Source organism: Heterodontus francisci, chromosome 2 (assembly GCF_036365525.1).
Source record: "Heterodontus francisci isolate sHetFra1 chromosome 2, sHetFra1.hap1, whole genome shotgun sequence".
In the NCBI taxonomy this organism is placed as follows: domain Eukaryota; kingdom Metazoa; phylum Chordata; class Chondrichthyes; order Heterodontiformes; family Heterodontidae; genus Heterodontus; species Heterodontus francisci.
The window spans coordinates 18,054,622-18,082,241 of NC_090372.1; the positions used below are offsets into that span (position 1 = coordinate 18,054,622).

Below are 27,620 nucleotides of genomic sequence, written 5' to 3' on the forward strand. Positions count from 1 at the left end.
GAGAAAAGCACACTAAGATAACAACATCAATAACTTAGATCTATATAGTGCCTTTAACATAGTAAAATGTCCCAATGCACTTCACAGTTGCATTTGGAGATATTAGGGTAGGTTTTAAGGAGCATCTTAAAAGGAGGAAAGAGAGCTAGAGAAGTGGAGAAGTTTAAGGAGGGAATTCCAAAACTGAGGGCCTCGGTAGCTGAAGGCACTGCTGACTGTAGAGGAGCAATTAAAATTGGGGATACACAAGAGGCCAGAATTGGAGGAGCGCAGATACTTTGCAGGGTTGTGGGGCTGGAGGAGTTTACAGAGATGGTTATGGGGGGGGGGGGGGGGGGGCGCGTGAGGAGGTGGTGTTGGCGAGGCCCTCCTCCCATGGAGGGATTTGAAAACAAGGATGTGAGTTTTAAAATCAAGGCATTGCTCAACAGAGAGCCAATGTAGGCCAGCGAGCAAAGGGATGATGGTTGAACAGGACATGGTGCGAGTTAGGATATGAGCAGCAGAGTTTTGAATGAACTTAAGTTTAGGTAGGGTGGAAGATGGGAGGCTGGTGAGGAGTGCACTGGAATAGTCAAGTCTAGAGCTAACCAAGGCACAAATGAGAGTTTCAGCAGCTAATGAACTGAAGTGGGGTGGAGTCAAGCAATGTTACAGATTTGGAAGTCGGTGGCTTTAGTGTGGTTTGGATATGTGGTCGAAAACTCATCTTGAGGTTAAATACGACACCAAGGTTGTGAACAGTCTGGTTTAGCCTCAGATGGTTGTCAGGGAGAGGGATGGAGTTGGTAGCTAGGGAACAGAGTTTGTGGTGGGGATGCTAAGGGAAGCACAGTGTCAGGAAAGAGTAGGTTGGCTTCTGTTCACTTTGGAGATGTGCTAAAGGTAAATGTACAGTTATGTCATGTGTTATTCATAGAAGTTAGAATCATACAGTGATCATGAAGGAGTCCTTTGAATGACAATCGTCTTGTGCTCTTCTCCACATACTTCTCCCTCCAAAGCACCTCTGACCATTCCTTCAGAAATGATCATATCAAGGCCTTTCTGTTTGGCAAAGTAATGCAAGGCACAACTATGGGGGAAACACAAGCTGTAGCATGCAGCATTGTTTCCCCTCACCTCACCCCATTTAGCAGACGGTAGCTTGAGGAACCAGAGTTTCTAAAATTTTGTAAAAAACCTCTGACAAAATCACAACAGCAAGACCTGAGATTTTTACTGAAATCCTCATCTATTTGGAATAATTGAGAAATATGCTCTTGACAGATTAATGGGTGGTGAGGTTGCCAACTCCTACAGTGCACTCATGATACTGAATTTGGTTGCTGGTGTTATATCAATAGCAACAACATTATTAACAGCAGGGAGCAACTCGCCCATTGTAGTCTCACCAAACAGTTGAACTCTTCTCAAGCTGCAGTGGAACGCCAGTAAACATCAAACACCATCATTCTACTTCCACAATACTCACCAATGGCACAGAAGATAATGTAGTACATAAATAAAAGCACTGGAAAAAGTCCAATACCTTCTCTTGTCATAAAAAACACAATCTTACAAATTTTTTTACAAATGGCTAGTTTTCTCCAGTGAATTTACAAACAAAACTCAAATCACAAATAATTTATAGTGGTCTAAGTCTGGGCGAAACTGATTTCCATCATACCAGGTCCCATTTACAAAGCTACAGGTGCAATAAAAAGTTCCAAGGCACTTCAGAGAGGCATAAGGAAAATTGCATGTCGTCTTGAATGTGTTAGCAAAGAGCAACATGTAGATAATGAAGGGGAGAGGGCCAAAAAATAAATCCTTAGGGTAATAGTGGGGAGGTGGGAAGACAAGTTATTGGTAGAAATGCTCTGGTTATAATTGGATAACTATGATTGGATAGCTAACTAAACAATGAAGTAAAGGCTTTGGACGAGGATGATGTGATTGATTGTGTCAAAGCCTTGAAAGAGGACAAGAAGGGATAATGTCCTATGGTCATGGCGAAAGTTGTTACTGTTGAAGGGTGGAAAACCGGTTGATAAGATTGAATCGGAAGTTGTGGGAGAGATGGGCATGGATCAAGAGATTACCTCAATTTCAAGGACCTTGGAAGAGAAATGGGGTTGGAGGTAGGCTTGTAGTTAATAAGGACAGAGGGTTTGAGGGTGAGCTTTGTGGAAAGAGGTGATAGCAGGTTTGAAAGAGAGGGACAGTGGCAGAGAAAAGGGAAGCATTTACAATGTCAGCTGGTATGGGTCAGAAAGAGAAGTTGGATGGTCAGATGAAATAGTACTATTTTAGTGTTACAGATCAAGTCAAAACATAAGATGGCATGGTTACTGCAAATGACAAATGTGGGAGCATGAGCCAGTAAGGCCATACCTGCAGAACAGTTTGGCCTGCTAAGATATCCTGCGAAGACTATAAGATATTGCATGATGCAAATTTTATAATGATGTGAACTGTGCATTCAGTCCAGTTTAGAGAAGACTGGAGTTGAGCCAATGAGGGTCAAACATTAACAGAGGACATTCCACAAATTACAAATGACCTTTCTAATATCAATAATTGATTATCTTGAATCCAGCAATTGGACGAAGTAAATGTGTCCTAGGCATCTTCCAAGCCATATCTAAATTTAATCTGGATCAATATGGCTGTTTGTCCATGTTGGTTTCTTGTTACACAACTTTACCACCATTTCAATTACTTATCTACACTTTTCTCTGATGCTCTTCGACAACATTTTTGTGCTAAATCCAGGGTCTTTTGTTGCATTTGCATGTCCAGTAACATTGTAAATCTGTGCTAAGGTTGATGGGCAAACTGTTTTAGTCCTGGGTGATTTATGAAGGTTTTCCTCAGACATGCAGATCTATCCATTTCTAGTGAAAATGAAAAACAGTGGCCTTGTACATAATATGCAAAAGTGACTGCTCTTTCCTATAACAAGACATTGATTTAAGTGAGTGAGTAAATCCGATTCTGTTTTATTACATGGGATTCCTGGATTTTTAACAAGTGTTTTAGGGATTGCTCATTACATATTCTGCATTTACCACAGGTTATCCAAGTAATAAGTTTAAAATTTAAGTTTAAATGTAAAATTTAATTGAAGACTAAACTAATATGCAATTGTGAAGCAATTTCTGTTGGATTTTTTGTTTACTTCATTGGCCAGCCATGAGGGTAGATGGATCTTACTGTAACTGGCATTTGGGAGGTATGCAAGAATCCACTTTGCTGGTATTCTTCCTCTCCTTGTGGGGAAATGCGCTCAGCTTCAAAACTGTGACAGCAGAATTTCGATAAAGAGCATGCCATGTGAGGGGAATCACAAAGAACAGTACAGCACAGGAACAGGCCATTCGGCCCTCCAAGCCTACGCTGATCTTGATGCCTGTCGAAACTAACACCTTCTGCACTTCCGGGGACCGTATCCCTCTATTCCCATCCTATTGATGTATTTTTCAAGATGCCTCATAGATGTCTCTTTGGTACCTGCTTCCACCACCTCCCCTGGCAGCAGGTTCCAGGCACTCATCACCCTCTGTGTAAAGAACTTGCCTCGCACATCCCCTCTAAACTTTGCCCCTCGCACCTTAAGCCTATGTCCCCGAGTAACTGACTCTTCCACCCTGGGAAAAAGCTTCTGACTATCCACTCTGTCCATGCCACTCATAACTTTGTAAACCTCTATCATGTCGCCCTTCCACCTCCATCGTTCCAGTGAAAACAGTCCGAGTTTTTCCAACCTCACCTCATAGCTAATGCCCTCCAGACCAGGCAACATCCTGGTAAGCCTCTTCTGTACCCTCTCCAAAGCCTCCACGTCCTTCTGGTAGTGTGGCGACCAGAATTGCACGCAATATTCTAAGTGTGGCCTAACTAAAGTTCTGTACAGCTGCAGCATGACTTGCCAATTTTTATACACTATGCCCCGACCGATGAAAGCAAACATGCTGTATGCCTTCTTGACTACCTTATCCACCTGCGTTGCCACTTTCAGTGACCTGTGGACCTGTACGCCCAGATCTCTCTGCCTGTCAATACTCCTAAGGGTTCTGCCATTTACTGTATACTTCCCACCTGTATTAGATCTTCCAAAATACATTACCTCATATTTGTCCGGATTAAACTCCATCTGCCATTTCTCTGCCCAAGTCTCCAACCGATCTATATCCTGCTGTATCCTCTGACAATCCTCATCACTATCCGCAACTCCACCAACCTTTGTGGCGTCCACAAACTTACTAATCAGACCAGCTACATTTTCCTCCAAATCATTTATATATACTACAAACAGCAAAGGTCCCAGCACTGATCTCTGCGGAACACCACTAGTCACAGCCCTCCATTCAGCTGCTACTGAGCCAGTTCTGTATCCATCTTGCCAGCTCCCCTCTGATCCCGTGTGACTTCACTTTTTGTACCAGTCTGCCATGCGGGACCTTGTCAAAGGCTTTACTGAAGTCCAGATAGATAACATCCACTGCCCTTCCTTCATCAATCATCTTCGTCACTTCCTCAAAAAACTCAATCAAGTTAGTGAGACACGACCTCCCCTTCACAAAACCATGCTGCCTCTTGCTAATAAGTTCATTTGTTTCCAAATGGGAGTATATCCTGTCCCGAAGAATCCTCTCTAACACTTTCCCTACCACTGACGTAAGGTTCACCGGCCTATAATTTCCTGGATTATCCTTGCTACCCTTCTTAAACGAAGGAACAATATTGGCTATTCTCCAGTCCTCTGGGACCTCACCTGTAGCCAGTGAGGATACAGAGATTTCTGTCAAGGCCCCAGCAATTCCTTCCCTTGCCTCCCTCAGTATTCTGGGGTAGATCCCATCAGGCCCTGGGGACTTATCTACCTTAATGCTTTGCAAGACGCCCAACACCTCCTTTTTGATAACGACATGACCCAGACTATCTACACTCCCTTCCCTCGGCTCATCATCCACCAAGTCATTCTCTTTGTTGAATACTGATGCAAAGTACTCGTTTAGTACCTCGCCCATTTCCTCTGGCTCCACATATAGATTCCCTCCTCTGTCCTTGAGTGGGCCACCCCTTTCCCTGGTTACCCTCTTGCTCTTTATATATGTATAAAAAGCCTTGGGATTCTCCTTAATCCTGTTTACCAATGACTTTTCATGACCCCTTTTAGCCCTCCTGACTCCTTGCTTAAGTTCCTTCCTACTGTCTTTATATTCCTCAAGGGCTTCATCTGTTCCTAGCCTTCTAGCCCTTACGAATGCTTCTTCCTCACAGGAACATGCCAGTCCTGGATTCTAATCAACTGACGTTTGAAAGACTCCCACATGTCAGATGTTGATTTACCCTCAAACAGCCGCCCCCAATCTAAATTCTTCAGTTCCTGCCTAATATTCTTATAATTAGCCTTCCCCCAATTTAGCACCTTCACCGAGGACTACTCTTATCCTTATCCACAAGTACCTTAAAACTTATGGAATTATGGTCACTGTTCCCGAAATGCACCCCTACTGAAACTTCGACCACCTGGCCGGGCTCATTCCCCAATACCAGGTCCAGTACGGTCCCATCCCTAGTTGGACTATCTACATATTGTTTCAAGAAGCCCTTTTGGATGCACCTTACAAATTCTGCCCCATCCAAGCCCCTAGCACTAAGTGAGTCCCAGTCAATATAGGGGAAGTTAAAATCACCCACCACTACAACCCTGTTACCTTTACATCCTTCCAAAATCTGTCTACATATCTGCTCCTCTACCTCCCGCTGGCTGTTGGGAGGCCTGTAGTAAACCCCCAACATCGTGACTGCACCCTTCCTATTCCTGAGCTCCACCCATATTGCCTCGCTGCATGACCCCCGAGGTGTCCTCCCGCAGTACAGCTGTGATATTCTCCTTAACCAGTAATTCAACTCCCCCACCCCTTTTACATCCCCTCTATCCCGCCTGAAGCTTCTAAATCCTGGAACATTTAGCTGCCAATCCTGTCCTTCCCTCAACCGAGTCTCTGTAATAGCAACAACATCATAGTTCCAAGCTCTAAGTTCATCTGCCTTACCTGTTATACTTCTCGCATTGAAACAAATGCACTTCAGACCACCAGTCCCGCTGTGCTCAGCAACATCTCCCTGCCTGCTCTTTTCTTAGTCTTACTGGCCTTATTTACTAGTTCCCCCTCATTTATTTCACCTGCTGTCCTACTGCTCTGGTTCCCACCCCCCCTGCCACACAAGTGCAATCTTGTGTTCTACCACTTAATTGCATTGCAGAATATTGAAGAGCCAATGTAGTATGCCACTAAGTTTTCAGTTCTTTGAAGACTCGATGATTACAATTGAGGCTGGGGGGAGGTGGGGGACAGAATTTGTCGTCTTTTTTGCAGATTCATCATTGTCAGTGCACAGTGTTTGCTACAGTCTGAAATAGGAGAGTGAAACAACAGCAAAATTGTGTCATCAAGACAAAATAAGATATTTAAGCAGTAGGAAATCCACTTGGCTTGCTTTAGTATCATCTGTCTTGCATATATTAGCTGTCAAACTAGTGCTCAGATCAAAAGCCTTTGGAAGGTTTCTCAAGTTTGCAATAAAATTGCACAAAGGACACATTTATGTTGTAAAATGCCTGCCTGCCAGTACTTTTTCCAAACACTATTATATTATAGCTAATTGCTAGTCCTTTTATTTTTGCAAAAAATAAAACAAATGTTGATTACATTACTTTAACAAATACTTTTTGGATAACTATTATAAATTTTAACGATTTTTAAAAACACATCAAAAATGCACAGTGCAAAGTCAATTTTTAAATGAAGAATTAATACCTTTCTGAAAATGTACCTAAAAGTTTTTGAGTACCTGCTGTTAAATCGTGTTGATTTTGGAAGTCCTTTGCAAGTAAATTAGGTGTAATCGCTCTGATCTCAGTAGTCTGTTCAGTCAGCCATGACATTCTCAATGTCTGTCCTTTTTGCTTCCCGGCTGTGCAAAGCCCTGGCTGAGGCAATTCTCTGCGGGAGTGTTGAAGATCACCCAGTTTAACAGCAGATGGCAGCCAGCGAAAAATGCAGTCACCAAGCTAGAGTTCAAATTGGGTTCAGGAACAAAGTTAACTTGCCTTTTGTTGATGAATTCTATTTTAAGTTTTCATTTATTCTAATGTGACTTCTAATTAAATCCATAATCCCAATGATTACATTTCACCAATTGACAATTTTATTTCAAGGCAAGTTTAATTGTTACTTTCACATAGTTATAGTGCAGGAATTTTATGCCTTAAGTTTTAGTTTGTCATTCGGAATCTGATGACAATTTATTATGTGACTTGATGTCTGAGGGAAAATGTTTAACCAAGCTTGGTAGTGTATTCTTCACTTCAATATCGTTCAAGCACTGCACTAAATTAAAAAAGAGGCCTTTTGGGTTTAGGTGGGTTGTACAATAATTTAAATGTATCTTGTACAGTCCCCACCACTTATATTGGCTGTGGTTATTGTGGCCAGCTGTTTATACCAGGTTACCAATGTTAACTGGTTTCCATAGATGTCAATGACAAAGTCACCACTTATACCATATTAAACTAATTTGGATAATTTGGGCAGGCTCAGTTGTTCACACCTAGTTAAGGTGCAATTACCTTGGCTCTTTAATCCCATGTTTTAGTGTTAGGTTACAGTTTGCCCATACGACAGAAGCAAACATGGCTGGAAAGAGAAAAGTAATGAACTCCAGCACAAAAATTTACCTAAACAAAATGGATCAACTGCTGAAGATGAGGCAGCATGATCTAGAACAGCATCTCGGTCTACCTAAATCTATTGTTGCTGACTTAGAGATAGCATAAACAGCTGTTCACTAAATAGCTTTTTTTTAACTGTCTACCTCATGTAACAGACAAACCATGCTAATACAAACACACAATATAAGTGATGGGGACAGTATCTGCATATAACTGTCTTTGTGCAGAATTAGTAACATTATTTGATGTATTAGTGAATTTGTCAATAAGTATGAAATCACTTTTTGTACTTAGAGAAATGAATTATGTCATTTGTGTTATAAGCTTTGTATTAACCGGATTAAATTTTGCTACAATGAACATGTTTCAACTTTTTAGCAATATATTTGATCATCAGATCAGTTTTATTTAATGCCTTTCACCTGTTGGATCTGATAATTGCTGATCTTTGGTAATGGCTGATGCTGTTCAATATTTTTGTTTTAAAATTGATGTTATCTACAATAACAGTTTATTAAAAAAATTAAAACTACTTTCTAATTTTTCTATTTTTAAACTTTAAAATTTAAGAATTTGGTGACATTGTGTATTTGGTGGTTATAAGCTGACAGTTGCATTCAATTTTATTGGCTTGGCCCCTGAATTGAAGATTTAATAGTAAATTAAAAATTATTAAGTAGTTTCTAAAGAGACTTTAGAAAGTTGTTTGCTGTGTAAATGGAGCTCTTGGCTCTTTGGTTTGAAGCTTCTGGGTTTACTCAGCTGACAAGTGATACCATAATACTAAAAAAACTAGTAACTCTTAAAATGTTAAATTCATTTTTGTTTCTATTTTGATACAGTTAAACAGCCGGAATAACTATACTGATGTTATCTGTTATCTTTGTTTCAGGGTCTAATTTCGTAACTCGGAAAATTAGTCGGTCGGTGGCTAAGATTCACCTCAGACAGCTGGATTGTTTTAGTTTGGGCAATCTGGATGCCAAGAGAGATTGGGGTCATGCCAAGGACTACATTGAGGTAGGCCAACGGCCAGAGGCTGTTCAGAAATAGTTCCCTGCCTGGATGATACGTTTCACGCATCATCTCAAAAAAATTGCTTGATCTGTATGGTGTATCTTGTGAACTTGTGCCAGAGGAGAGTTGCTAACACAGTGTACAGTCAATTACAGCCTAGGGAATTCAGTTCCATGGTGGGCTACCCCAGTCCTGACCTGACTAAAAAACAATCTTTCACTTCATTCAGAACAGCTATAAGTTTACATTTCATTGGTAACATACTGCCAGAGGGTCATTCTGAACCTTTTACAGCATATTCAGTTTTTTACCCACTCTGAACCTTCTTTCCCTTTTTTCTCCTCAGATACATTGTAGAAATGTACAAGCATGTTTGAATTTTACAATATATTTAATTTCATTTTCCATTCTATAGTATGGAACAACTATGGAGACTATTTAACTCTACTAGACAGCAGCAAAAATAGTGTCTGGACTCGGCTAGCTTGTTTCCCTCAGTTGGGTCCTGACAGGTTTCCTGTGCTTACAATGCTATTTCTGTCTTTTTGAATCATACATCCCTGGGACACAGACACTGGTTTTCCAGAACTATTTATGTAATTTAAACAGAAGCTAGAAACCTACAAAGCAAGAAAAGCTGACAGTTTAATAAGGGTGCGGCAACAAGTTTATGGTAAATGCCTCTGTGTGGGTTTACTTTCTATGTGAAAGAAAGCAGCAAATCCAGATGTCTGCTACTGGTCGTACAAACACCACAGAACTTTATGCTGATGATATATTCGGTTCCTACTTAAATTTTAATGATAGACTTAAACTGTGCTTTTTGCAAATGGTATATAGTTAAACAAAATTTTTATCCTATTAGAAAGGTCACTCTGCAATTACAGATGGAGGGAGAAAATTATAATTTTCCAATTTTATGCTGCCTCGTCACAATTTTCCTGTGTTAAACCTTTCCTTGTACATGTAGTCTTTGGCATAAGTGTGCTTCGATGGAATTTTGTGCAATCTGCATCCACCTCACAAGTTGGAAGAGGAAGGTTAAGTAATGAGCTGAGCAAATGTCTGATTCATTAGATTGTATTAAACTCACCGAAGGTCTAAATCATTATATTGTATTAAATTCAGGTCTTTTTTTTGTTATTGCTGCTGTTTCATAATCCTAATGAAAATCTAGCACTCATAAAGATTGAATGAGTCTGGTTTAAGATAAATGCTGTGGTTGCTAACAAATGGCAGTGCAAGAAGCCAAAAAAAATATGAGCAACCATTTTTTTTTTTATTAAATTTGGCGAAAAGTCTAGGTTATTTAAAAAAAAAAGCTCAAATCTGCTCTGATCTTATCTGTAGTTTCTGCAGGATTTAGGGCTGCCAATACCAGGCACATTTTACTACAGTGTGTCTGACAGTTCTTAGTTTTCATACTTTTGAAGTCCAGTAAAAAGGTAGGTGAATAAACAGCAAAATCTTTGTAATATATTACTTATAGTGATATGGGGACAAATGTAATATATTTTGACCATTACTGCAGCATTATTATGAAATCTATTCATGTGAGATAATATATTTAGCTATAATGATCATTCACAGACACTTCACCATATATTTGGAATACTGTTGTGCATAGGCCATATCCTTGTAGTTTCTGGAGGATATTTTGCATGTTTTTTTAACTTCAGATTGTGTACTTGGGAAAAATGCAAGGCTGTGGGGTAAGAACAGGGGAATGGAACTAATTGAATAACTCTTTTAAAGAGCCAGCAGAGACACGATGGGGCCAATGCTCTCCTTCTGTGCTGTATCATTCTATGATTCTATATGAAATAGTATGATCATGGCTATATAATTTGTGTATACATTGGCTCCAAATCATCTTTGAACTTTATCCCCCCTGAAGTTCTGCAGTTGCTACCCACTCCCCCACCTCCATCACCTTTCAATTAGAAAGAGCCTTTGCCTTGGACCATTCCTTAGCTTTGGACAACATTGATTGGTTTCTGTATGGGCTAAACTGGTCCTGTTTGTTTTTGATCTCAAGTCTTCCCCGCTTTGAAATGGACCACATGACTGCCACACATTGCTCTATTAGGAGTCTGGGAAAGGAATGGAAAATTGCCCCTAATGTTAAATTTTGAAGGATAGTTAGGATATGGGATTAAATTCTTGACCTTTTAGATGGGAGTGAAACAGTTGCTGGACTGTTCTGACAACAAGCAATTTCAAAAAAAAGTTTGTCTTTTTTTTTCCTCTTTTTTTTTTCTGCTGAAAATTTTGATTCCTTCCTGGGCCATAGTTTCATAGATATGAAGCACTCCTTTACTTTATCCAAATAGCCATTCTCAATGTGTGGGCTAAAGAAAAGAAAGGAACACCAAGATTTATATCGCATCTTTACAACCTCAGGAGTTCCCAGTATGCTTTGCAACCAATAAAGTACTTTCTGAAGAGTAGTGGATACAAGTAACATCCCAGAATTAGCTGTAAGTCAGGAAATGGAAGGGAGGGAGGAACTCAAGAAAATCACAATCACCGGGGAAGTGGTACTGAACAAATTGTTGGAGCTGCAGGCTGACAAGTCCCCAGGCGCCGATGGACTTCGTCCTAGGGTCCTAAAAGAAGTGGCTAGTGAGATAGTTGATGCGTTAGTTTTAATTTTCTAAAATTCCCTAGGTTAAGGGAAGGTTCCGCTAGACTGGAAAATAGCGAATGTAACTCCTTTATCCAAAAAGGGAGGGAGACAGAAAGCAGGAAACTACAAGCCAGTTAGTTTAACATCTGTCTTAGGGAAAATGTTAGAAGCTGTTATTAAAGACGTTATAGCAGGGCACTTAGAAAACTTCAAGGTAATCAGGCAGAGTCAACATGGTTTTGTGAAAGGGAAATCATGTTTAACCAATTTATTGGAGTTCTTTGAGGGAGTTAAATGTACTGTGGATGAAGGGGAACCGGTGGATGTATTGCACTTAGATTTGCAGAACGCATTTGATAAGGTGCCACATCAAAGGTTATTGCAAAAAATAAAAGCTCATGGTGTAGGGGGTAACATAGTGGCATGAATATAAGATTGACTAGCTAACAGGAAACAGAGAGTAGGCATAAATGGGTCATTTTCTGGTTGGCAAGATGTAACAAGCGGTGTAGAGGCCTACTTTAGGTCGGGAAAACGAAAACGAACCTGACCCGAGCCCGACCCGGCCCGAGTCCCTCCGCTTTTGCCTCAAGCCCGATCTGACCCCACCCGAGCCCGCCCAAACTCGACCCGACCCGGCCATCTTACCTACCTCCACGAAACTGCCATGCACGTGTGATGATGTCATAGTGACGTCACTCGCTCACTGCGCAGATTCAGTTTCGTCCCAGACTCCCAACTCGGGTAAGTTTTTTATTTTTAGTACTTACCAGCACAGCACTGACCCTGCGTGTCCGACCCTACCCGACCCGACTCGACTTGGACTCTGCCCGAGCCTGAAAGCCGGAGCCTGACGATGGGCCCGACCCGACCCAAACCCGACACAGGTTGTCGGGTTCGGGTCGGGTAGCAGGCCTGTAAATTGGTGTGCCACAGGGATCCATGCTGGGGCCTCAACATTTTACAATTTATATAAATGACTTAGATGAAGGGACCAAAGGTATGGTTGCTAAATTTGCTGATGTCACAAAGATAGGTAGGAAAGTAGGTTGTGAAGAGGACATAAGGAGGCTACAAAGGGTTAAGTGAGTAGGTAAAAATCTGGCAGAAGGAGTATAATGTGGAAAAATGCGAAGTTGTCCATTTTGACAGGAAAAATAACAAAGAAGCATATTATCTAAATGTTGAGAGATTGCAGAGCTCTGAGATGCAGAGGGATCTGGGTGTCCTAGTGCATGAATCGCAAAAGGTTAGTATGCAGGTACAGCACGTAATTAGGAAAGCTAATAGAATGTTATCGTTAATCGCGAGGGGAATTGAATACAAAAGTAGGGAGGTTATGCTTCAGCTATACAGGGCATTGGTGAGACCAGATCTGGAGTACTGTGTACTGTATTGGTCTCCTTATTTAAGGAAGGATGTAAATGCGTTGGAAGCAGTTCAAAGAAGGTTTACTAGACTGATACCTGGAATGGGCAGGATGTCTTATGAGGAAAGATTGGACAGGCTAGGCTTGTATCCGCTGGAATTTAGAAGAATAAGAGGCGGCTTGATTGAAACATATAAGGTTCTGCGGGGTCTTGACAGGATGGATGTGGAAAGGATATTTCCCCTTGATGGAGAATCTAGAACTAGGGATCATTGTTTAAAAATAAGGGGTCGCCCATTTAAGACCGAGATGAGGAGAAATGTTTTCTCTGAGGGTCTTGAGTCTTTGGAACTTTCTTCTTCAAAGGCGGTGGAAGCAGAGTCTTTGAATAAAAGCAAAATACTGCGGATGCTGGAAATCTGAAATAAAAACAAGAAATGCTGGAACCACTCAGCAGGTCTGGCAGCATCTGTGGAAAGAGAAGCAGAGTTAACGTTTCGGATCAGTGACCCTTCTTCGGAACTGACAAATATTTAAAATGTCGCAGGTTATAAGCAAGTGAGGTGGGGGTGGGGCAAGAGATAACAAAGGAGAAGGTGTAGATTGGACAAGGCCACATAGCTGACCAAAAGGTCATGGAGCAAAGGCAAACAATATGTTAATGGTGTGTTGAAAGACAAAGCATTAGTACAGAAAAGGTGTTAACGGACTGAATATTGAACAGCAGCAAGTGCAAACATGAAAAAAAAAGTGGGTAAGCAAACTGAGCAAACTAAGATGAAATGAAATAAGTGCAAAAAAAGGGGGTTGTAAAAAATGTAAAAAAGAAAAAAGAAAAAACAACTAAAAATGAAAGTAAAATGGGGGGCTGTCATGCTCTGAAATTACTGAACTCAATGTTCAGTCCGGCAGGCTGTAGTGTGCCTAATCGGTAGATGAGGTGCTGTTCCTCGAGCTTACGTTGATGTTCACTGGAACACTGCAACAATCCCAGGACAGAGATGTGAGCATGAGAGCATGGCAAGCAACCGGAAGCTCAGGGTCCTGCTTGCGGACTGAGCGGAGGTGTTCCGCAAAGCGGTCACCCAGTCTGCGCTTGGTCTCCCCAATGTAGAGGAGACCACATTGTGAGCAGCGAATACAGTATACTGCATTGAAAGAAGTACAAGTAAATCGCTGCTTCACCTGAAAGGAGTGTTTGGGGCCTGGGATAGTGAGGAGAGAGGAGGTAAATGGGCAGGTATTACACCTCCTACGATTGCAGGGGAAGGCGCCATGGGACGGGGACGAGGTGGTGGGGGTAATGGAGGAGTGGACCAGGATGTCGCGGAGGGAACGATCCCTTCGGATTGCTGACAGGGGAAGGGAGGGGAAGATGCGTTTGGCAGAGTCTTTGAATATGTTTAAGGCAGAGGTAAATAGATTCTTGATAAGCAAGGGCATGAAAGGTTATCGGGTATAGGTGGTAATGTGGAGATATCAGTTCAGCCATGAACTTATTGAATGGTGGAGCAGGCTCGAGGGGCTGAGTGGCCTACTCCTGCTCCTTGTTCGTATGTTTGTAATGACTGTTGTACTGTAGGTAACACAGCAACCAATTTGGGCACAGCAAGGTTCCACAAATAGCATGAGATAATGGCCAGGTGGTCAATTTTTTGTGATGTTGGATAAATAAATATTGGTGAGGAGACTAGGGAGAACTCTCCTACTTTGCTTCATGGGATCTTTTACATCCCACAGAGAGGGCACACAGGGCTCTGGTCTAATGTCTCATCCGAAAGATGACAGTGAAGAACTTCCTTGGTACTATTAGCTAGCAGAGAGAGATACTGCCTGTCAACCTGATTCTGCCCTTACTTGACATCTTCACACAATATTTATCGAGGGATCATTGGCTAGTATTCAGAAGCAGGAACCCTATCCGATTTCCCCTCCCTAACTCAGATGTAGAAGATGGCATCCTACCCAAGACCCCAGCTGTAAAAGAACTAATTCACAGATTGTACCTACCTTTATGGTCAGTGTCTTTCAGCTACTCATCACCTGAATCGGCTGAGCCATGGTGGAGCTTCTGGATGCATCGCTGAACATTCATTATTCAATGCACGTGTGGCTGTCTGGTCGCTTTTATTACTGATTAATTCCCAGCCCCGTACTTGTCAATCTTTCTACATAAATTCTGTTTGCTTTTGTCAAAGCAAAATAAATATTCATAAAGAACATATTTTAAGCTTTAAAAAATACAGCTATGATGTTTTTAGTATAGCTTCTGACTATATTTCACAACGTATGGTAGCCATATATTTATGTTCCTAATGCTAGGTTCTTTTTGATGCTTGGAAGATGCATTTCACATAAAATTATATTAACTGTGTTTGGGATTTTTATGAATGAGGTTATAAAATAAATAATGAATTGCTTTTATTTGAACTTTTTTCTTGCTTTGGTAGAAATGGTGTTCCAGTTGAACATAAAGTAAATGAGGGTAGATTTTTAGTTGATGCTCTATTAATAGTGAACTGTCATAATACAATCTGATAAATTAACAATCGTTACCCAGTTCTGTAAATCTTTCAATAATGCTGTTGACTTTGCCAATTCCTCTCTATGTTAGATGTGGTAAAGTCATTTACTTACATGATGGTTCATAAAGGAGTTTTGTAGTAACAGTGTAATCCTGTTGTCATCACTCATCTGCAGGTTAGAGTGATTGTAGCAAACTGTTTACTAAGGGACTTAAAGAACATTTTGTCCTTTTGTTGGCTGTGCGTATTTTAAAGAAACATTTTTGTGCTTTCACAATTGCTTTTGACAACGACTTAAATTTAACATTGGGCATTTCCTCTTGCTTTTCATGGTTACTTAAGGTACACACCAAAGTTCCATCTTTGAATCCTTATTTTGCTCATTTACATGCTGCTCCTCAGCCTTAGATGCATAGACATATACCTTAATGTGCACAGGGAGGTGGGGTGGTGGGGAGCATGTAATGGCAGGGAAACCTGTAAGGGTGGGTAATGTGGAACTCCTGCTGAAAATGGTAGGACCTCATTTGAATTTTTTTTCTCTGTTTTCTTGCCAGAAACCAGACAGCTTGAGAGTCTATTTATTTATTTCTTTATTTAGAGATACAGCACTGAAACAGGCCCTTCGGCCCACCGAGTCTGTGCCAACCAACAACCACCCGTTTATACTCACCCTGCAGTAATCCCATATTCCCTACCACCTACCTACACTAGGGGCAATTTACAGTGGCCAATTTACCTAGCAACCTGCAAGTCTTTGGCTGTGGGAGGAAACCGGAGCACCTGGCGAAAACCCACGCAGTCACAGGGAGAACTTGCAAACTCCGCACAGGCAGTACCCAGAATCGAACCCAGGTCCCTGGAGCTGTGAAGCTGCGGTGCTAACCACTGTGCCACCCTGGCTGTTGGGTGGGAAGGCCTGCACCAGAGGGCGGCAGCGGGGAGTGGAGAGGAGGGATGGAGAGATTGCAGTGGTGGTGGGGGGGAAAGAAATGGCAGGTTGGTGGAGGTGGCGGTGAAAAGATCATGGGCCAGTTTAGAGATCGTAGGAAAGGAAGAAGGTTAGATGGGGGAAGCACTCCTGCTTCTCCGAGTGCACAAGCAGTGCTGGAAAGATACTTACCAGCTGAATTTCCCAGGTCCTGGGAAATTGAGCCCATAGCCATTATATCTAAGAGACTTTGAGGCGAACAGCTTGGTTAACATATTTAAATAACTGATCTGCCTTTCGAGCAGCCACCCACCTGCCTTTGTTAAAACTGGAAGTAGACGTGTTTCAGATGGGTTGGGTTTCGGAATTTTGAAATTTTAACAAGCCCTCCCCTCTTCCATCCCCAACCATCTCCTGCCTGTCATGGACTGGGGCAGTGGGTGGGTGCGGGGGTTTAAACCACCCCCACCTCCCACCGGGTTGTCAACCTTCACGTGTTTGCAGTGTGCAGGGAGTTTTATTTCCCTTTTCATAAACTTTTAATTCCATTGCCATCACTGTGCTGTCAGATTGTTTGTTTGTTCAACATGAGCTCATTAATGAGCCACTTCTTTCTTGAAATTAATATTTGCAACCTTGAAGCTAACCTACTTGGCTTCTGCCAAAAACACCACACCTTGCCCCTGCCTCCATCCCTCTCCCTAGTTGTCTGCTCAAAGCTGAACTAAATAACATATAACCTCGGTACTCTGCCCAATTGAAGTGAGCTTCCAACACCATATCCAATGCCAAGACTGCTTATTTTCACCTGTGCAGCAGCAGCCACCTCTGTCTTTACCTGCACACACCGGCAATGAAATCTTATCCACTTTCTTATTACTTCCATGCTTGATTTCTCTATCACCCTGTTCTTGAGCTTCACTCTATGCAAAATCCAACTCATCCAAAGCTTCACCATTTACAGTCTTCATTAAGTGCAACTTGCCTACCATTGTCCATGCTAACTTTCACTAGTTCTGTGGCTTATATTGAATGAAAATCCTTGTTCGTATGACCTTGCCTTCAGTCTTCTGAATCTTGCCTATTATGCACTCTCCCCCACCTTTTGGTGGCAGATTCTTCTATCTTGACTGTAATCTCTGAAACTCCCTCCTTAAAAGCTCCACATTGATAACTCTCTCCCCTGTCAAAGCCTGCTCAAAACTATGTCTTTCCACCATGCTTTGAATCTTATCTCCTAACTCTTCTATCTTTAACTGGGTATTTGTTTCTTTCCTTTGGGAGTAATCACATTACTACATTGAGTAAATGCAATGCAAATTGCTATTAATGCTAGTGGACTCTTGAAGGTGGTTGTTTGTAAAGATGCGGGGCAGAATTTTATTTAAATTGACCTGCACACCGCAGGGTGGCTTATAGCATGCCGGGAACCCATCGATCAAAGAAGTTGGCTTTGCCATGGTTCTTTAACTGAGCCACAACATTAGCATCCCACTTCCCGGTTTAGCACCCAATCAGTGATGGTGAGCGGGATGATGCGTCAAATCTGTCAAAGGAAGGATTTCTAATTAATGGGACCCTGGCATGGCTCAAAAAAGGCTAAACTGGACATGGATTCTGAGGTTGCAGCAACCACAGGACTGGAGAGGAGACCTGGGAAGGCTGCCTCACAGATCTCTCACCCTTACCTAGAGGTCCTGTTATGGGATCTGAGGGACTACAGTGAGGTGAGCTCTCCCAAGGATGGGAGGAAGAGGACACCTCTCCAGCCAAGCAGGCGTGCATGGAAGGGGTCAAGGAAGTCAGTAGTAGGAGTGTGGTCCCGGAAACCTAGAGACAGTTCACCAAGAGGATTAAGGACCGAGGGAGAGCAGGAAAGGCATAGCAATTTCAGGTGCCAAGCCCCACACTCTGACTTTCCCAGCATTCTTCTGAACAGCACTCCTCAGAACAGCATACCTTGCAGCTCCACGCATTCCTCTCTCTCCATGCATCTCTTCATCCACATCTGGACAGCCACCATTCTCACTCGCCCTCATCTTGGTGCCATCTCATTACCTATGCCACACAGTTCTCTCCAGACAGGGCATTTCTAGTATTCATAACTCACTGTTTTCTTTACTTGCAGGAGAAGACTGGGGGTGGGGTTGTCTCTCCAGTGAATGGCACCTTTATAGCTAATGGCAGTGTGAGCCCACTGGGCCCAAAGGAGGTCTTGTTCCAGGAGGCTGCAGATGCCAACAATGACCTGTCGTGAAAGCCCAAGCCTCCTGAGGCACTGTTGCTCACACGTCAAGAGAGCTGTTCCTCCGCCTGCAAACCCTCATTTGGGGGGGGAGGGGGTATCATCTCCTTGGAGTTGGATATCTGTGTCCATCCCCTCTTCCCTGTGGAGAGGCATGTGGTTGAGGAGAAGGCAGCTGGTACTGCTGCTGGTGCTGCTCCTGTTGCTATTGGTGTTGGTGTCACTGCTGCTCATCAGAGTTTCAAAGTAGAGCTGCATAAGCTGCTCCCATGCTGCAGTGAAGGCTGACAGCGGGAAAGTGCAGCTCAAGGTGTTTGAAGTCCAAGACAGTGAACTGACTTCCAAGAAGTTGGAAATCAACTGTCAAGCAGAACAAGTGCTGTGGGTACCTAGACAGAGCCCTTCATTTTCACTGTTCAAAGGTTTTTTAGCCTGTCACTTTCACTGAAGAAGCACTCCCTGCTGTGCACTTGCCTGGTTGACCCTGGAAATAAGTGCACTGTCAAAGCCAGAACGCTGAGTTAAAACAGGAGTTAATTGTCTATTTGCTTTCCCAACAGTTCTAAGAGGGTTCCTTACTTGTCTGCACAACTTGCCCAGGTAAATCCCGGAAATGGGCGGGCTGATGTCAGGATTCTGACCCAACGTCGCTTTTAGGGGAATTAACACCCCACATGCACCTAAATCTGCCCCTCGGCAGTTAAGATTTTGCCCGTAATGTCTGGATATGGAGCCTTATTCTCCACCACTGTCATTCAGTTCTCTCACCTTCATGCAAAAGTAATTCCTTGATGTTAAACATCTTGCGACCTCTTGATAATGTGAAGGAAACTATATAAAGTTCTATTTTTCCTCTCTCCCTTAATTCTGTGTCTTCATAGTTGCATCCAGTTAAGTCATACTTCTCATTAAATTGTTTCAATGTTGCCTCGGCATAGACTATTTCTGAGAGTTTTAGAAGGAAAACTCAGACTAAATCAAAGCCAATAATGTGACCTGCATGCTGCATTGCAGGAGCACTGCCTGTACCTGTGCACAACTGAACTGACCTTGGCAGAAAAAAGGAGGTTGGGCATCTGCATAATCTTTTGGTATTGCTGGCGTTATATAATCTCAGAGCAACAGGGCTGAATTGCCATATTCCAATAGTCTCTGCTATATGCTGAGTCCTTTCGTGGTGTGAGGGAGAGAGGAAGGCCACGCTGCAGAAGGTGAAAACAGCATGGGCTAGAACTTTAAAATTTGCATGGTGGCCTTCCCTTCAGAAAGTGGTCTTTTGATGCTTGTGCACAGGCTCCCAGCCTACTTTAAGCTCACTGTCCACATTGGTGTTCTTTGAGCATTACGCGTCCATTTAGGATTCCGGCATCTGCACTTCATTATCTGGGATGCTCGCTATCATATTGTCTGCTCAAAATTTATTCGATTGGAAATTGCCGAAAAAGTTTAATGACCACATGGTACATAACTGAAGATGTAAACTAATTTTTCAGCTGGAACTACATTATCACCTGGTAAATTTAGCGTCTACCATTTTTCATCATTGTAAATAAATCTATACTCTTTCCAAGCCCCTCTGTGTTCAGTGCAAATGACAATGTCTTTTCAGGTTTAACATATTTCCAGCTGCTAAAAGCAGGCAGCTGAAGTTACTGTTAGTTCAGGAATTAGAAACAATGGGCTAAATTATCCCAGCCCCGTGATGCCAGGAGTGGAGGTGGGGAGGGGTAGGAAAATAGGGAGGAGCCGCATTGGGATCGCTCACCGATGCATTCCCACAGCCGAGAAAGTTTCCTGGGATGGCCTGCCAAGCGGATCACCTTCCTGCTACAGGGTGGTGGGTAAATAGTTTAAATAGTTAAGGCCCCAATTGGAGGCAATTTAGTGGCACTGTTGGCATATTGCCAGTTACGGAGCAGCCCCCACCCCACTATGTGAGGAGGCTGCCAGCTCCATGGAGGCTGCCTCCCTGTGGCTTCCTGGCGGGGCCATTTCTACTGAATAGTTAGCTCAAACTGCATTTTCCTTTGTCAGTGATCTCCTTTTGGTGTGGAAGGTAGATATTTTGCATTGGAAGGCTTTAGTACCAGTTTATTTTAGAGCTGTCTTACTTGCAATTTCACTTGAAGCAAACCTTTCAGGGCAGGAATTCCTTTGACATGGTCCCAATTATATTCCACAATTTGGGTCAGCAAAGTTAATTCATGAGCGGGCAGCAAAGCCATATGGGACTATACTTCAGACATTATGCCTGCCTTTATCCCAGGAACCACATTTAAAGATCCAGACAAGCCAACGTAAGCATGTTGGAGGAGATCTGTCTTCGCTGCCTCTGCTTTCAAAGGCAGACTGTTGTCCAGCTATGTCATCTGCTCCAGGCTGATTTACAAACAATTTGACTTTGACCTCTTCACATAATGTTAAAAATCACTGCATTATGCTTTAATGTAACTGGAAAGTGGCAAGCTGCAATAGGGACATCTGCCAAGCTATCCAGTCTACTTTCCCTACGGAAAAAATGACGAGCTCCGCAAGGCGCAAAGTTTTTTTTCCATGTATCAAAGTTTTGAGGAGCATAGAACAGCTTAGATGGCACCCAAGTGGCTATCTGAGCTCTTTATATTAACACTGTGGTCAACATGAACATAAACACTTTCCATTCCATTCACGCATAGTTGGTTTTGGGACCAAACGAGTATGATGTAAGCCAGTGCCTCATATCATGGAAGCATTTCTGATGCCCACTAAGCTTACACAAGTCCATCATGCTTGTATTATACAAAGACGATTGGAGGGATGGCTGCTAATACATCTTCAGCCCTAGCAGAAGACCCTAAAATGAAAGTTTCAACTAAGTACCCATTCAGCTCCTGTACAAATAGCTCTGTCCAGTTTGACACCCTGCCGTTCATTGATGACTGCTCTACTTTAATTACCATGCTTGAGCATCCTTCCATCTACTGCTACCTTAGGGAATTGAAGGTAAAATAAAGCTTACCTACAAGTGAGATGAGAGGGTTCCTAATCTCTTTCTCTTAAATGCTACCTCAGTAAAATGCTATTCAATGTGGGTCATAAGGGATGACGGTGACCCTATATTTCTTGAGACTTTACAGCAGCTGGCATGATGGGCCACATCTTGCTGGAGTGGGACATCTTGCAATGTGCACTGTTGGGCTGTTTCCTGCACACTTCAGATCTATTTTGTTTTGCGCTGTAACTTGCTAGAGGTGTGAGGGCAGTGAGGGAAACAGGGTGTCCAGACCCTGGATGAACAATGAAACCAACAGTGTATCTCCTTAATGCGATTTAAGGATTGATAAGGAAACCAGAAACAACACAAAAGGGGGTGAATTAGAGTCAAATCAGGTACAGTAAGAGAAACAAAGAGAGGGAAAGAAAGAATAGATTAAGATAGACAGAGAAAAGGACAGGAAAAGTAAGACAAATTTTGTTTAAAATTTGACATTTTTTAAATCGCTCACAACAATTTACTATGTACAGTTTAAATTATTCCCTCTGGACTGGAGAAATTGATTGGTATTGCATTAACATTTATCACATCATTAAAAGGGTACTTATGCGATTACTAATGAGCCCTAGCTTTCTGTGATGAGCTTAATGGTCAATCAATGTGCAAATCCAGCAAGTTCTTAAAAATGACAGGGAGGCTAAGGTGGAGATGCTGTTTGTGCAAAGCAACTTGCGGTGTATTTCATCATGGCTAAACTTGCTGGCCCAGTTTGCAGATTAGGAAGATTGTGGCATCAACACACCATTATTTTTCCAGGAAGAATTTGGCCCGATGTCTGAAAAGAATTGGCCCTATCCCTTCAGTTGCCTCTGCTTTTTACTCCTCCACCTCCTCGCCCATCAGGTCTTCCTCACAAACTTCTAACCTCTCTCTGAAGTGTGTTTCTCTCCCATTTCCCAACATGCCCACTCAGAGCTCGTCTTGTCAGTGAAATACCACCAAATTCCCAATAAACTATTGACCGTTCAAGCACAAAAGCAAAATACTGTGGATGCTGGAAATATGAAATAAAAACAGAAAATACTGGAAATACTCGGCTGCTCAGCCAGCATCTGTAGAGAAAGAATCAGAGTTTCAGAGAATCAACATTTCAGATTGATGATCTTCCATCAGAACTGGGCATAGTTAGAAATGTAATAGGTTTTGAGTCAGTGAAAGATGGGAGCGGGGAAGAAGAACAAAAGGGAAGATCTATGATAGGGTGTAGGGCAAGAGAGATGAAATGACAAAAGGTTTCATGGTACAAAGCCAAAGGTAGTGGTAATGGGACAAATAAAGAAATAAAATATGTGTCTGGATGAGGTGTAAATGGCAGGATAGCAATTGTCCGAATGCAAAGTAAAGGGATTAAGAAAGAAACTAGGAAAAAAAAGAACCAGCAAAGAAAAAGATGAAGAAGAGAAAAAAGGTTATGATCTAAAATTGTTGAACTCCATGTTGGGTCCAGAAGGCTGTAAACTACCCAGTCAAAAGATGAGGTGCTGTTCCTGGAGCTTATGTTGAGCATTCAACTTCTCTTCCTGGCTTCCATGATAGCTGACATTGTAAATGCTTTCCTCTCTTCAGATACTGTTCTCTTTATAAAAAAAAAAAAATCCCCCTCTTCCTTGAATCCCACTCTCCACTCATTTTTTTTGCAAACTGCCACATCATCTCCAATGACCCTTTCCTCTCCAAACTGCGAAACATGTTGTCACCTGCCCGTGCTCACGTTGCTTCCAGTTCTGATTTTGATTGAATATCTCAAAATCTGTGTTGTATTGTATACCTTTACATCAAAGCAGCCCTTTTTTATTAAATGCCAAACATACCTGGATACTAGGTTCAGTTTCGGTAGTAACCCAAACTTCGTAATTCTGGTAATGTATGGCCTGCTTTATAAATAATTACACAATTCTCAAACAAATCACTTTATTCCTTTGCTATCCTGGTTATCGCTAGGTTTAACTGTTTCCAATGGCGTATGAACTCGGTGTTACACTTGTGAGGTGTACAGTTTCTTCTGTTTTGCCAATCTGCTGTGGTTATAACAGGTTGCCAAGCATAACATTTTATTTCAGCTTTTGTATTTGTACTGATTCTCATTGTAATTACCTGTTCGTAGTAAAACAGGATAAGCTTTGATACTTTCATAAACATTAATTTCTTTCCTCTACCCAAATAAGAACACAAGCTATTGATTAGACACTGGTAATTATATAACATCAAAGAGAATTGTTAGTCTGAATGTATTCTTTTAAGAAAAAATAGGAAAATAATACACAAAGACTGAAGTATGATTTGTTAGTTGGCATAACATTCTACTAGAATTAATTTCAACATTGAACTAATATTTCCAGGTGTCAGGTTTTGGGATTTTTGACTAATTAGCATAGGAGGGACTTTTGGTTTAAGTTGTAAAATGTATTAAGAATCAAGATTCTAAGGATTATACCCAAATATCCAGCACCTTTAAACTTGACAGAGAAAAAGGCGAGTGCCGTTGGAACAAAGGGGACCAGTATTTTAATAAGTTCACCTAGAAGGAGATCGACCAACCATCAACACGATTATCCTTATAATTTTGAGACAGTGGGAGATCATAAACATATCCCAACATTTCCAAGTGATATTCGCACATGTAGGACTGGATTTTCCTTGCTGAAGCTACCCTTGTTCAGGCAATATAGAGGTGCTTTGGTAAGTAAAATGGGACATAGCGACTTTCCACTCAAAGTCCACCCCAAAAATAGTGTGATCTTGCTGTAACCTTGAGCTGTCTGTCTGGGGCATGAAGGTGATGGGAGTGTGGGTTTGTCATCCACGGGATTTCCTTTTCCATCCATTGACCACACCTAGAAATCAACGGCCGTAGAAAGTTGGCATTGTTTGGGATGGAATGGTGTCCTAGAAGTGGTGAGAGGGATGGAAATTCGAAGGCCTTGCTTACGCAGAGTAGCAATCTTGCAGAAGTGATTTGGCTGGAAGTGACTTGCAACACTTAAAAACTGCAAAATCGCTATTGAAATGCAGGACTGAATTCTACCAGCCATCTGGGGACGAGCTGGGAGGCAGGAGGGCCCATAAAATGGTGAAGGAAGACTCGGTGGGGAGTACCCGTTGTTTTCCTGCTGCCATGTCATCCTGCCAGCGGCGGGGAAGAGGGCCTTCCCCCCCCCCACCCCAACCCCAGAGGCCAATTGAGCCATTTAAGTGGCCAATTAAGGGCCTCTTCCCCGCCACTGGCTATTTACCAGTGACTGGTGGGCCCTCCGCCATCTAGGAAAACTAGGTAAACCCTGGTACCTGGTATCCTCCCAGAGAGCTCAGGGTGGGGGAAGGCCCGCCTACTAGGGCACTCTTTGGCCCACAGAGTGGCCTGCAGTGGCAATGGCAACCTCTGCGGCAACAGTGCCACCTGCCCTCACCAATCCACCCCCCCCTCCCCCACCCTTGCTGGGGCCTGCCTGACTAGCCCCGGCGCCCCCAGACCCCTCTTGCCTGGTTGGGAGGGTGCCATCCTTCCATGGCATCCTCTTCTTTTAGCTCCAGACATGGCAATGCCACTGCTCCTGGTACCATTGCTGAGCTGGCGGCCCTCCGATTGGCAGGCAATTCCTGGGCGTGGGCAGCCATCCTTAATAGGGATGCCAGCCACAAAGGCAACCAATTAGCTGCCTGCCCCACACTACTCGCACCCCCCACCCTCACCACTCCCCCGATAAAATGCGGCTCTGGGTCCCGCAGAACTGTCCGCCCCCACTCCACCGCTTTTGGGCCCGTTGGCAGGACTCCCACTGAGAACAAAATTCCGTCCACAGTCTAGGGGGGGTGGGGGGTGGTGGTGCTAGGAGCGGTGAGTGCAGGTGGAGGTCAGCTGCTGCAGTGGCTGCAGGTCTGATGCATTTCTGCAGGTGTTGCTGGCTGAAGTGAGAACCAGAAGAGACAAACTGCTGGGCGCTGGGGACGGGCAGAGAGAGAGAGGGGGAGAGAAAGGGGGATAGAGAGGGATGGGAAGAAAGGGGGACAGAGAGGGAGAAGGGGGGGTGGGAGAGAGAGGGGAGCAGAGAGAGAGAAGGAAAGGGGGACACAGCGAGATGGGGCAGAGAAAGAGACGGAAAGGGGGACAGCGAGAGAGAGGGGGGCAAAGAGAGTGTTCAAGATCACGCTTGACAGAATGACATCCATCCAGAATACTCCACATCGCTACAAAAATGTGCGAACAAACATTGACTAGTGCAAGCAAAAAAATGCCAGGTATCTCACTAAATCAATGTCCAACATAGTGACCAGAAAGTAAGTCAATAAATTAGTCTTCTCATTCAAATCTTCTTCACAAAATGCAGCTTTGTTGTTTTGATTAACAGTAAGATAAATTTTACTGCCTTTATCTTTCCGAAATTGTCTCACCGGCAAGATAAAAATTGTAATGTAGACCCCCCCATGCAAAAAGGTTGGACAACCCTACTTTAGAGAGATTAACCCTTAAAATCCCGTCACTTACCAAACTCCCTTGTACAGACAAGCAGCACTCAGTGCACTGTCACTGACTGCCTGAGCTGCCTCCCTCCAAACTGCATGATCTTTTTTCTGGGGTTTCCTTTTTTGGTTGCCAAAGAACTTTTCTTGTTTTGCTCTGATATACAAAGAACAGTACAGCACAGGAACAGGCCATTTGGCCCTCCAAGCCTGCGCCGATCTTGATGCTTGCCTAAACTAAAACCTTCTGCACTTCCGGGGACCGTAATCCTCTATTCCCATCCTATTCATGTATTTTATATTTTCATGTATATCTGCGAGACTTTCGCCAAATTTGACAAAATCTCGCGGCTTTGATCATTGTTGGCCACTTCACTTCTTGCCATTGGAATTGTACCTTCAATTCCAGCTCTTTCTCTGTTCCTTTCCCTCTTCCCACCGTCTCTTGGTCTATCTGTCTATCTCTGCACTCCCCCCACCCCCCAACCTCACCTCACCACCAACAATAACAATCATTGCTTCTGGCCCTTTAAACTGCAATTAGACCCTTCCTCACAGCAGCAGGATGTGCCAGCCTGTCGTGTGATTCCAATTCTAAACTTGGCTTGCATATTATATTTGTCCCACCATAATTAAAATTCAGTCAGTATTAGCAGAATCACAAGGATCGACAGAAATCCTGTCCCACCATTTTACCCGTGGGCCCAAGAAAATTCAGGCCACAGTGCCAGAATGGTTCCTTCTAACACAGCACAAGAGGGCTGGTTTGTGGGTGGTGGAAGTTTTTGATTCAAGGTGGTTGGTCTGCTTGGCAGCTCAACTCCCCAGTTCCCAGACATGGGAAACTGGGGAAGGGCCAGAGGTCAAGCTTTAGGTTTCCTGTAAAGCTACATAAGGACACACAGGGAAACACTGCAGAAAGTCTGCTGAGATCTGGGAAGGAAGTTAGACATAGGATAGTGAGGTCTCCCTAATTAAGCTTAGTGCCAACTGGTTTGAGAAATTATTGTACAGAAAAGAATATTTAAGTGATATTGTGGCTTGATTTGTTATTTCTGTACTACAGGGAATGTTATGAAATAGGTTGAGGTTTATGTAAATGTTACTCTGTTCATATATGTAAGTTAAATCAATCTGTTGGTTTATGATTGGATTTGTCTCTAAGGTGTACATCATTTCACCTTTTGAAAGATAACAGAAATGCACATTACAGTATCTAGTTCATATAACAAAGAATTTTATTATTACAAATTCAGATTATCTTTTGACTAGATATAAGGCAGTAAATTTAAATTCTGAAGAGATACTGTGAACGATTTTAGATAGCTCTTTCAGATGCTATGTTATGGGAGTTTGAGCTGAAATGCTGGTTTAGCCCGAGTTTAACGCAAGACACCATCTTGGTAATGGAGTTCAAGTGTGTGCTATGAATACCTATCTGGAGGATCGTTAAGGGGCTGATCGTCGATTAATTAATTTGCCTCTAAGCAAGTGCTCATTAGGAGGTTGGAGGGCATTTTTGGTGGCTGGTGTTTGCCCTAATGCCATCTCATAACAATGACCAGCTGATTGGACAGGAGAGATTAAATAACAAAGCTGTCCTGCCCTATCAAACACCTTCCCCTTTGTTCTCTCCCCACCCTCCTCCAATTCACTTGCTTAAAACCTAATTATTTTCTAACTTTT

At 42.8% G+C, this 27,620-nt stretch overlaps 1 protein-coding gene across 1 annotated transcript in view; it reads left to right on the forward strand.

Annotated features, from left to right (window-relative positions):
• Positions 1-27,620, forward strand: part of gmds (GDP-mannose 4,6-dehydratase) — a 780,658-nt gene that overhangs the window by 331,711 nt on the left and 421,327 nt on the right. Inside the window, exon 7 of the mRNA XM_068055307.1 lies at positions 8,619-8,746. Coding sequence (XP_067911408.1) covers positions 8,619-8,746 — 128 coding nt within the window. The remainder of the gene's footprint in view (positions 1-8,618; positions 8,747-27,620) is intronic.